General features: G+C 35.9%; 1 protein-coding gene across 1 annotated transcript; it reads left to right on the forward strand.

Annotated features, from left to right (window-relative positions):
• The first annotated feature begins 8385 nt into the window (after positions 1–8385).
• Positions 8386–9352, forward strand: LOC133179972 (uncharacterized). Its single transcript, XM_061314623.1, has one exon. It carries the CDS (start codon positions 8668–8670, stop codon positions 9271–9273), a length of 606 nt encoding a protein of 201 aa, XP_061170607.1. The 5' UTR covers positions 8386–8667; the 3' UTR covers positions 9274–9352.
• Positions 9353–12664: the final 3312 nt, after the last annotated feature.

A 12664-nucleotide genomic window follows, 5' to 3' on the forward strand; every position in this document is an offset into this window, starting at 1 on the left:
GCAATGATTGAATTTTATCTGAACAGTTTACACTGATTTTTCTAAAATTAAAAGTTGTATTAAATCTTCTCTTACTACTAATTCCAATTCACGTGTCTTTATGAGTTTTACCGAGACTAAAATGTTAAAAAAAATCTTTTATTTGTCACAGAATGTTCAATTTTATTACAGAGAATTACACAGACAGTTTTTTTTTATTATTCTTTTGATACACGTTTCCAAAATGTCTATTATCGGGAAAATAGGTGTAAACCAGAGCATACGTGTTTTCCATATCTGTAAAACATGCAGGAAACTACAGGTTGATTGCTTCCATATCGGGAATATACGTGGAAACCACTACTGCATGTTTCCGCGGTTTCCCATATTGGGAAATTTTCGGGAAACCACAGGTTGATCGTTTCCATATCGGGAATCTACTTGGAAACCACTATGTGGTTTCCATAAAATGGAAACTATATGGAAACTACTGATGTCACGATTCCCATATGTTTCCATCGGGTTTCCAAATTTGGGAAACCTGGCTTTTCATTCTGTGCATAAAAAACCCCTGATGAACGAAACATTGTATCCTTTAATCTTGTTGCTTAAGGTATATATATATATATGATTTTTTTTTCAGAATTTAATTTTGTGTCCATGAAAGAAGAAAATATCTCCTCTTAACAAAATAAAAAAAATTTATAATATTTGTATTTTAGACAGTTTTTGTTTGTATGTGTGGATCGTGTAAATACTCCTGGTGTTCTTTTGATTTGTTTGTATTGCTAGCAATTTTTTCTCATTGTATTGTTGGCTGCATTGAATGAAATATATGGAGATAACGAACAGTATTCAAGCTCAAAAGCCCATTATACAATACAAAATAGGAGCAGAGCAAACACGGACCTCCAAACATCAGAGGTGGGATCAGGTGCCATGGAGGAGTGAGCATCCCCTGCCGACCGGTCACACCCGCCGTGTGCTCCTTGTCATGATCGGGAAATAACGGAAAAATCCGTCGACAATTCAGTGTGTAAATAGTGGCCTAACAATTAGTATGAAAAACGTCAGTCAGCATTTGACTCAATGATAAATTGTATTTGCTGACAAGGTCATTGTATCGACCATAGAACTTACGAAATGATGACTTTAGACGAGACAGCTGATATTCTTGTTTCATCAACTTATTTGTCAATAATTTACCTCTTTTTAGAAAATGTACATACGTAGAGCATGCTCTTGCGTATCGAATCAACTGAGAGATATATACCCCGTATGCAGGTGATGAAGGTATATTGCTGCATAAGTAAGGGAAGTTGACGATTGAAAAGTTAAAGTCATCACGTTTATCATAAAGCTTGGTTGTTAGATTACCATTAACGTCTTTTTCAAGTAAAATATCCAAATATGAAACAGATGTGTCGGACTCTGTGGTATCTTTTATCTCAAGTTCACCAGGATGTATCGTATCGACATAAGAATGAAAATAGCCATTGTTAATTGACAATACGTCGTCGATATATCTAAATGTCGAGTTGAACGCCACAGCAAGTGATTTCTTCTTTTCACGTACAAGTTTTTGGACAAATTCTGCTTCATATGAATACAAAAAAAGGTCTGCTAATAACGGGGCGCAATTGGTACCCATAGGAATTCCAATAGATTGTTGGAAGACCTGGTCTCCAAAAACCACATAGATATTGTCAATCAGAAACTCAAGCATCTTTTAAATGTCAACTTCAGAGTACTTGTGTGTACAATCAGAATGTTTTTTAACAAAATAATTTTGCAAATGACCAATGACAAGGTAAGTATATTTACGAGTTCCATTTTTATTGAAAAAGCAGCTGTCAATGATATCAAAAAGCCTGGACTTTAATTTATCGTGGGGAATGGTTGTGTATAAAGTTGAAAAGTCGTAAGTTTTTAAGCTGTTGATTTTGGTAAAATCTTGTGATTTCAAATTTTCCAAAAGTTCCTTGGAATTTTTAAGTATCCACATCTGATTTACACCACTTCTCGAATATATTGTTGCACAGTACTCTTGAAGTTTCTCCTTCACCATTGTTAATATCTTAGTGAGGAGTAAAGATAGAGGCTTGGTTGAACATTTACTGGAACCCGTTATGTATCTTTGTTTGTAAGGATTTTTATGAAGTTTCGGAATCCAATATAAATATGGTAATTCGAATTCATTTTGGTTGTTTGGAATATTAAAAATATTCAAAACTGACATATGATTTTGAAGAATTTCTTCCTTAGAAAGGGTGACAATTAGAGGTTTTGTCAAGAATTGTTTGTCTTAGTGATCATTTGTAGTTTTTATATTATTCACCCCTAAATCTTTTATGTGTATTCGTATATATATATATATATATATATATATATATATATATATATATATCAGAGAATTCACATTTTCAGCTGCAGAACTTCGTTGTCTGTATTAGTTTTCTTTATGACGAATAGAGCCGAAAAATCCGAATGTTGGAGCCATGAATAGTAAATTTGCATGTTTCTTCTTATAAAATAAGACTCAACAAATGAGCAAAATCTGTTAACGAAGATAAAATTCCGTGTACTAAAAATGATATGACTAAATTATAAAATTTCTTGCATGTTCAATCAGAATATATATGCACAGAATTCATTATCATTATTCTGCAGTATTTATTATGGTTTACTCCAAATTATAAGGGTAAAGCTTAATTCATTACCTCAAATTTGGTCAACAGTGTTGAGGAGTAACATCTTTGATTACTGAAATCATTGTTTGGCTGTATACACTTAACAGTGTATAGAGATCAACATCGACTGGCTCAGCCTCCTAGCCCTCTGGGGTAAGGGGGGCTGTTCTTCCTCCCATTCATATCTGGACTTCCCTTCTTTCTGAGCCGCTAGACACATCCGTGATATCTCCAATCTAAATTTTGAAAATCTGTATTACACACATATTCCAGATCTCTCTCTCTCTCTAGAGAGAGAGAGAGAGAGAGAGATTGAGATTAACTTATACTTTACACTTGCACAGGAGCAAGTGAGTGTCTTGTGCCATAAGGCAGGGCGAAGGCCTCCGACATCGAGTAAATTTTGGGCTCGAAAAAGTCGTCTACTGTTTTTTGTTCATTCTCGCTGTGCACAAAAAAAATACGTCTCCATGATCTACATGAAAAAAAAATGTGAAATGGGTAAAGGTCTTCCTGAATTTATTGTTAATTGTTTCGTAATAATTGCAACATCTTAAGCATAAAGTGGAGCATCTCAAGTCATGAAATGACTTCCAGACAGGGGATATTGGATTTGCGTTACATCCGGGAACTGGGGACAATCGTTGGCAATTTAAAATTACAATGTCGCTGGTACTCAATGGGAAATAACACAACTCAAGAGAAAATAAGAGTTTGAAAAAAATCAGACATAAAACTTACTTACTTCTAGTCATTCTTCATTTACTCTTCAACAGAAAAAACAACGCATTGAAGTGCAAAACAGTTAGGTAACCTTGAAAACGTGAACATTTTAAACTCCTCTCTAGCTTCATCGTCAGAGCTTTCATTCGAGTGTTTTATAAATATTAATTCAAAAACATATTTGAAAATCAAAATACACAATGTAAATTCATCCAATATGTTAGAGAAAACAAGCAATCCCTTCAAAATGGTAATGTTAAATTTTTAGCTCACCTTAGCTTTCCCTGAGCTGAAAGCTCAAGTGAAATTTTTCTGATCACCTGTTGTCCGTCTGTCCGTTTTTGAGGTATTTCAATTATTTAGGTTCATGCAAATATATTTGTGTCTATATTGATTTGGTGGTCCATGCATGTCATACTTACACGTCTCTGCAGTAATTTTAGGCACATAGAGTTTATTCGGGTGGTTTACTGTACACGTCATGCGCAGAAATTACTCCCCTTACGAACTACTATTCCCAGTCGAAGTTAGCCATTACAAATAGTACTACTTCATTTTTTGAAGAAAAAAAAGTAGTTTTCGGAAATTATTTGCTTTGGTTGCTGATATGTGGCCACAAATTATCGGACTACTGGGCGCTCACCCTTTTATGATACTCTGCTCTGGTAGAAGATCTGGATTCTGCCTCTACTTTCTGTAGAGGAAGTTGAGAGAAAAGTTGGCAAATGCGGAAACTTTAGGTTACTTCGATACTGAAGCGAAAAACACAACTTGTTACAGATGCCAGTACTGTTGGTCTTGGAACTGTCTTGCTACAAATTCAGAATGAAAAAAAAAAGTATTATCTTCTATGCAAGAAGTAGTCTTACAGATGTTGAGAAACGTTACTCTCAAACAAAAAAGGAAGCGCTTGGCATAATATGGGTAGTGAACGTTTTCATATGTACCTCTATGGGAATGACTGAACTTCTTGCAGATCATAAGCCTTTGGAATACATTTATCCAGCAAAGTATAAACCAAGTCCAAGGATCAGTAAATGGGTGTTGCGTCTACAGCCATATCGATTTTAGGTTGTGTATATCAAATGAAAGGACAATGTAGCAGATCCGTTATCACGATTGACAAAAATAAATGAGAGGAAAGTCAAACAGATGGATACTGAGGATTTTGTGAAATCTATATCTCTACATTCTGTTTCAAAAGCAATGTCTATCAAGCAGAAGGAAAGTTTCTGTTTGTTTGTTTGTTGTTTATCTGATTTTGGCCTGAAACGTCAGGATGAAGTCATTATATCAAGAGTACGTATTGGACACTCAAGGTTTACTCAATCGCATTTACTAACCAGGGAACACCAACCTGAATGTATATCTTGCGACTGTGCAATGACTATACATCATATACTTTTAGAATGTACTGATTTTTCGCCTGTAAGAAGCAGACTATTTAATAATGTGCAAATAATGCCTGATCTTTTTACAAATATTAATACTTAAACAATTTTACATTACTTGAAGGAAACCCGATTTTAACGTTAAGATTTCAATTTATATATTTTAATTAAAAATTTGTTTTATATTACAAATTTAACTGTTTTCATATTTTTTAAATTATATCCTTCGGATGGGACGTTAAATGGATTACAAGGATTACAACCCCCTTGGCACGCATAAGATCGTTTCTCTGGTTTTCGCAAAAAGAGTAAAAGAGCTTTGGTGTTTCCAGGGATGCCAATGTGACTTCGAATAAAAAACAAAAGTCTACTACTTTACCTTGATGAGCAAAATGATAATATTGAATTAATATATCTATAATGTATGGTTGTATGTTCATATTTTTTATCGATTGTAAGCGAGAGCGAGTCCGAGTATATTGTGAATTTGTAATCAGTGGAAGATTTAATATATTCAAAAGCAAGCAGAGTGGCTTTTGCTTCTGCTGTAAAAATAGTTGCTCCATAAGGAAGCCGTGTAGAAAAACAAGAGGCCCAAGGGCCACATTGCTCACCTGAGCACTGTGGCTAGGAAAAAAGGAAAAATCAGTTTAGTATTGAAAAGCTTAAATGCATAAGTGGTCCCAACCTACCCCTAAAAAGGGAATGGGGGGGGGGGGGGTCATGATTTGAACAAACTTGAATCTTCACTATCTGAGGATGCTTCCATATAAATATAGATGCTTCCAAATAAATATGACCAATCATAGCTTTGCTGTTCTTGAGAAGATGATTTTTGAAGACTTTTTATATGTACACCTATGTTAAACATTGATCGTCCATTTTGGCCCCACCCTATCCCTTGGGGTCATGATTTGAACAAACTTGAATCTACACCACCTGAGGATGCTTCCATATAAATATGACCAATCATAGCTTTGCTGTTCTTGAGAAGAAGATTTTTCCTATATATCCCTATGTAAAACTTTGATTGTCCATTGTGGCCCCACCCTACCCCCGGGGGTCATGATTTGTACAAACTTGAATCTACACCACCTGAGGATGCTTCCAAATAAGTATGACCAATCATAGCTTTGCTGTTCTTGAGAAGAAGATTTTTGAAGATTTTTCCTATGCACACCTATGTTAAACATTGATCGTCCATTTTGGCCCTACCCTACCCCTGGGGGTCATGATTTGAACAAATTGAATCTACACCACCTGAGGATGCTTCCATATAAATATGACCAATCATAGCTTTGCTGTTCTTGAGAAGAAGATTTTTGAAGATTTTTCCTGTATATTCCTATGTAAAAATTTGATCGTCCAATGTGGTCCCACCCTACCCCCAGGGGTCATGATTTGTACAAACTTGAATCTACACCACCTGAGGATGCTTCCATATAAATATGACCAATCATAGCTTTGCTGTTCTTGAGAAGATGATTTTTGAAGATTTTTCCTATGTACACCTATGTTAAACATTGATCGTCCATTTTGGCCCCACCCTATCCCTGGGGGTCATGATTTGAACAAACTTGAATCTACACCACCTGAGGATGCTTTCATATAAATATGACCAATCATAGCTTTGCTGTTCTTGAGAAGAAGATTTTTAAAGACTTTTCCTATATATTCCTATGTAAAACTTTGATCGTCCATTGTGGCCCCACCCTACCCCTGGGGGTCATGATTTGAACAAATTGAATCTACACCACCTGAGGATGCTTCCATATAAATATGACCAATCATAGCTTTGCTGTTCTTGAGAAGAAGATTTTTGAAGATTTTTCCTGTATATTCCTATGTAAAAATTTGATCGTCCAATGTGGTCCCACCCTACCCCCAGGGGTCATGATTTGTACAAACTTGAATCTACACCACCTGAGGATGCTTCCATATAAATATGACCAATCATAGCTTTGCTGTTCTTGAGGAGATGATTTTTGAAGATTTTTCCTATATATTCCTATGTAAAACTTTGATCGTCCATTGTGGCCCCACCCTATCCCCGGGGGTCATGATTTGAACAAACTTGAATCTACACTACCTGACAATTATTCCACATGAGTTTCATCTTTCCTGGCCCACTGGTTCTTGAGAAGAAGATTTTTCAATAATGCCATTAATTTTTTGCTATTTCGTAATTATCTCCCCTTGGAGGAGGGTGTGGCCCTTCATTTGAACAAACTTGAAACCCCTTCACCCAAGGATACTTTGTGCCAAGTTTGATTGAAATTGGCCCAGCAGTTCTGGAGAAGAAGATGAAAATGTGAAAAGTTTACGACAACAACGACGCCGACGACGCCGCCGCCGACGACAGACAACGGACAAATTTTGATCAGAAAAGCTCACTTGAGCCTTCGGCTCAGGTGAGCTAAAAAACACTTTTGTCAATCACTGCAGCTGCTGCCACTTTGTTTTTATCTTTTGAACCATCTGTATAAATATCGACTGAAAAATTCTTAGAATGTTTTATTTCTGTTAAAAACAAGATGATTTGTCTCTGATTTCTGAAATTCAGTTAAAGATGTATCTACACTTGGTTTTATTAATTTCCATAGTGGTATTTCGGAATAGTTAATGGGTTTAATTATATCTAAAGGTATTCAGAATCTCTTACGTGTTTTTAGATCTTAGTCCTAAATGTTTTATACACGAGGAACTAGAATCAATACTGCCTGAAACTCTACGTAACACTTCTTTAAAAATCGCTCATGAGGGACACCCAGGAATAGTAGTAATAAAAAAAAAACATTTGCGAACAAAAGTAAAGTGATCTAGAATGGATCGCGATGCTGAAGAGATGTGTAAGAGATGTCATGCGTGAAAAGTGGTGAGTAAGACATCCAGTCCAGAGCCTGTTAGAGTACTGAACTTTGAAAAGGACCATTGCAGTTACTTGGTGCAGATTTATTGGGACCTCTACCATCAGGAGATTTGTAGTGGTGGATTATTACAGTAGTTGTAAGTTGATATCTTGACAAAGACCACAACCGAAAAAATTATGAAAAGTCTTCACAAGATGTTTGAAACACATGGTTTACCATTACAGATTGTAACCGATAACGGTCCTCAATTCATCAGAATGGAATTCAAAGACTTCATGGAACATCATAATGGGCGGACTTCATTTGTCCAAGATCGGCGTAAAACCGACGAATTGGCAAATCAAATAAACCGGCGTAAAACGTGTAAAAACAAAGATGGAGGAACCCGTTGTTGTTACAACTGCTGTGGCAAAAGTTACAGATGTAATGTTGAGCGATGATGAAGATGATGATATCGAAACATCTTTTTTGAGAAATATGGGCTATCAACAGGGTGAGAGTTTTGATATATCAGTGAAAGTTTATCTATAGAAACATATACCTATCGAATGTAAACAATGGAGGAAATTCGAGTCGTAAAGGACTTTTTATGTTTGATTTTGATTATCATAATTATTTCTGTGTTTTCTTATCAGATAATGGCTTTATTTGTGCACATATGGGGTCATATACTAAATGTGTGAATCTAGTATGCACATTTTTTCTTCATTTTAGATTTAGAGAAGAAGGATAAAATCTCTAGAGTATTTTGAATACACAATTCCGAGATACCTGCCGGATTCATTTAGGCAGTCCTTTAAAGTGTCCCATGAGACGTTTGAAGTACTTTGTGAATCATTATCTCAGTATCCAGGTGTATTGCCAGAGGCATATCCCAGAGGAAGAGCCCACATACCATTGCAAAAAAATGTATTGATGACTGTCAGATACCTAGTTTCTCAAGAAAGTGTACAATAATTAAGTGATAGGTTTGGTGTAACTGAACACAGTTTTATAAGATGCAAAAGACAAATAATGTGTGATCAGCGTCTATGCAAATTTATTACATGGCCAAAGCATGATGAATTCAGAGATATATCTACAAGATTTGATAAGATGGAAAGATATAACTTTCCAGATATACTTGGAGCAGTAGATGGGAGCCACATTCCAATTCAGGTTCCTATTCAAAATCCCAAATGTTATTTTAATCGGAAACAATTTCATTCTATTGTACTTCAAGGTGTTTGTATAGATGATCTGAAATTTATTGATGTGAATGTAGGATGGCCAGGTCGAGTCCATGACGCTAAGGTCCTACGAAACTCATCATTATGGAAAGAAGGATTTCATAACTGTGACAATGGGAGCTACCACTTAGTTGGAGATGGAGCATACCCATTAAAAGAATGGCTTCTGACTCCATACAGGGATAATGGCCATCTCTCACAAGAACAGACACAGTTTAACATGACACTCTCATCAAAGCGACAAGTCATTGAGAGAGCATTCGGTTTGCTGAAAGGAAGATTCAGGCGACTAAAGCTATATGAAATCAATCAGAGAGGTTTGTCAGACTTGTTGCTCCATGTATTTTGCACAACGTATGTATCATTGAACATGACCTGTTGGAGGACTTAATAAATGAAAATGAACATGATGTTATTCTGGAAGAAAATGATAGAAATGCATTGTTAAAGAATGATGCACGCGGTCTACAAAAGAGAATTAATATTACAAATAGAATGTAATTTGGATTTGGATGTGCATCATGTACAATTTTGAGTAAAATTCAAAAGAATTATCTTTTTTGCTAGCTTATTGAGTAAAATTCATTTTTTTTGGTGAAAATTGGTCTTTTTTTCTTCAGACAGAACAAGAACTGTACTATAGCCCCCCCCCCCCCCTTTCAATCGGAACTCTTAAATTTGTGCATACTATATAGCAGTTGACATGGAAATTTTTATAATACAAAGATTTTATTTACTTACGGGAAAATAAACTCTTTGTTATATAAGTTAACTATTGCATCATTTATATTTATATATTTAAATTTATTTCTAAAATAAACACACAGTTACTATAGACTTAACATTTATTCCGGAAATAAATAACAAAACATTTATTCAGGAAAAAATAATAAAAGAATACACTGTAACAAAAGATAAATCGCAAATGCAACCCTGACATGTCTGCTATTGTGTCATCAAAATGTAATGAGAGATATGTTGACAGTACATGAATGTCCACCCAAAGTACATCGTATTGCAAGATGAAAAATACATGCCAAAGGGAAAGGTAAAAAATAATTCCACAGTTTAACTCTCACCAATAAAATCATGTAACTTTGTATAAATTTCGGTAAATATATGCAGAATATCATTACAACTTACTCTGAAACTGTGTAAGGGACAGAAAGGTGGAAGGACATAAGACAGACATGACAGGTGGGGTATAAAATTGGCAAACACAACCACTTAATGAACAAATTCGAAAGTTATAAAACACTATCTGTGTTAGCAAATTTACATGGCACAATCTGTCAATTATCTTTTTCAGGTTCTATTTCTTGAGCAAGTCTTTCAAAACCCCGACCAGGGAATTAATAGTTGATTTTCTCCTTATGTCTCCTCTCAATTGCTTCTTCTTTCTTTTCAATAGCTTCTGTGAAAAATGTCTTCATGATGTCAACCGATCTTCTTGCTTTCTTTTTCACTTTCCCTGAAAAAATACACATAGTACATTTTCACAGTACAGGTATGAAGAAAAGCTTGTTATTCCCATGCTTGTAAGTAGTTGTATTAAAATGAAAACAGCTAAAACAACGCTCAGCAAGGTCTTGCATACAAAAACAGATAGACTTCAATTTCAAAATACGTCATGAACCTCTTGCTTTAATAATCTAAAATACCTTTCTTAAGAGCAGGACAGTTGAGTAAGACTCACCTTCAAGTGCATCTGTATGGTCAGGGGTTGGAGATAGAGTTCTCTTCGTTTTGACAATTTTCAAGGTCTGAACTTTCACGCAGATCTGGAGATGGACTTTTACTTGCTTTTGACTCTATCAGAAACACTGGATTCATGTCGGGCTTCTTTTCAAATATTTCCCCCAACTCATCATCAGAATCAGCAGAGTATACTTCAAAGACACATTACCCAACAAGCAATCTCATAGGTCGGAAGTATTTATTATTAATGCCAAGATTGCTACAGGTAACTGAATATAATTAATAAGGATATCTTTTTTGCATTTGTAGGACTAGAATGCGTCATATGAAATGATACTTCTGTTTATCGATAACGAAAAGTTTAAGAATGGGGCCACGGAATTTGGTATATGCCTCATAGTCATACACGATAGCTTGTCTAGAAAAAAGAATGATCTATGTCTTTAGGAAACCTTTTGTTGCCGATTTGTTTTCTACTATTTCTTTCAAAATTCTAAAGCAAATTGATTTTAATAAGATCCTTAAGAATGGAAACCTTTACTCATTTTCTTTTAATTACTCTAATAAATTTTCTTCACTTACATGAAATTCCTGATAATAAATTGTCATTGATATTCTATCCATTATCAATGCCCTGGTGACCTGCTGCTGGGACGTCATGGCACAGGCGTAGAACCTCATTCCTCAACTCCTCAGGAACGACTAAATGTTAGTCTTCACACCCCCTCCCCACCTCCTTCCAAAGGACCTTGTCCTTATCTAATGTGAAGGCCGTCCTATGCAGCCAATAGTTTTTAATTGCGGGACCTGCAAGGAACATCACACCTTCCTCTTGAACTACACCACCGTCTAACCAGTCAAAAAATTGACTGATTTCCAAGTCCCTTAACTAGCATAGGCTCATTTCCTCTGGTGTCAAACCTACGAATGACAAGGGGCTGCCAGAACCATCATGGGGTACCCCCACTAATGCGACAAAGTTGGGGTGCTTAGTTAGGCGAATCTTAGTCCGGAAGGGCCCATCTATTGACTCATCACCAATGTATATGTAGCAAATGGAGAAAGCGAACAGGAACAGATGATGCAGAACTTTCATCTTTAATAGATATTGTAAAAATTGATATTGTTGTCCAAAACACAAAAGAAGTTTCAGGACTTTCCATAGAAACAACAAAATACAAAACCTCGGCACTTGCTTTAAAGATTGGATATTCTCTCAAGAAGTGTGCTGGAATGATGAAAGGAAATGTCCTTAAAATTGGTGATTCTAATATGGTGGCAAAAAGCCAGCAAGTTCATTGAGCTATATGATCTAACGTGGAATGAAGAAGTGACACCTCATGCCCACAGAACCTTACAGGAGATGAGAAGAAATAGGGTACATCAAATACCATTAACAAATGATGTTATCCTCTTGAACAATTACTTCAACAAGAAGTGTGTGAGCCAATGCTCACTAATACCCCCGCTCTGATGTGAATACACAAGTTCAGTTACGGACAGACAGTGATAATCAGGAAATTGACATCGGATTGTTGTATAAAAATGAATCCCTACATATAGCATGCCTAAACAAAGAGTGTGTTAAAATTTCAAGCATCTGCGATGAGTAGTTGCTGAGAAAACTGCCACCAAAATTTGTTATGTATGGTACGGACAGATGCACGGATAAACAGGAAGTTGACATCGAATTCATACAAAAATGATTCTCACCACATGGCATGCCTAAACAAAGGTTGTGTTAAAATTTCAAGCATCTACGATGAGTAGTTGCTGAGAAAACTGCCACCAAAATTTGATATGTTTGGTACGGACAGACGCACGGATAAACAGGAAGTTGACATCAGATTCGTACAAAAATGAATCCCATCATATGGCATGCCTAAACATAGGGTGTGCTAAAATATCAAGCATTTGCGGTGAGTAGTTGCTGAGAAAACTGCAACCAAAATTTTTTATGTATGCTACGGACAGGCGCACGGATCAACAGGAAGTTGACATCGGATGAGTACAAAAATGAATCCCACCATATGGCATCCTTAAACAGAGTGTGCTAAAATTTCAAGCGTCCGCAATGAGTGGTT

The sequence above is a fragment of the Saccostrea echinata genome, unplaced genomic scaffold (assembly GCF_033153115.1).
Source record: "Saccostrea echinata isolate AGI-Se365-2 ecotype Australia unplaced genomic scaffold, CSIRO_AGI_Sech_v1 ptg000005l, whole genome shotgun sequence".
NCBI lineage: Eukaryota > Metazoa > Mollusca > Bivalvia > Ostreida > Ostreidae > Saccostrea > Saccostrea echinata.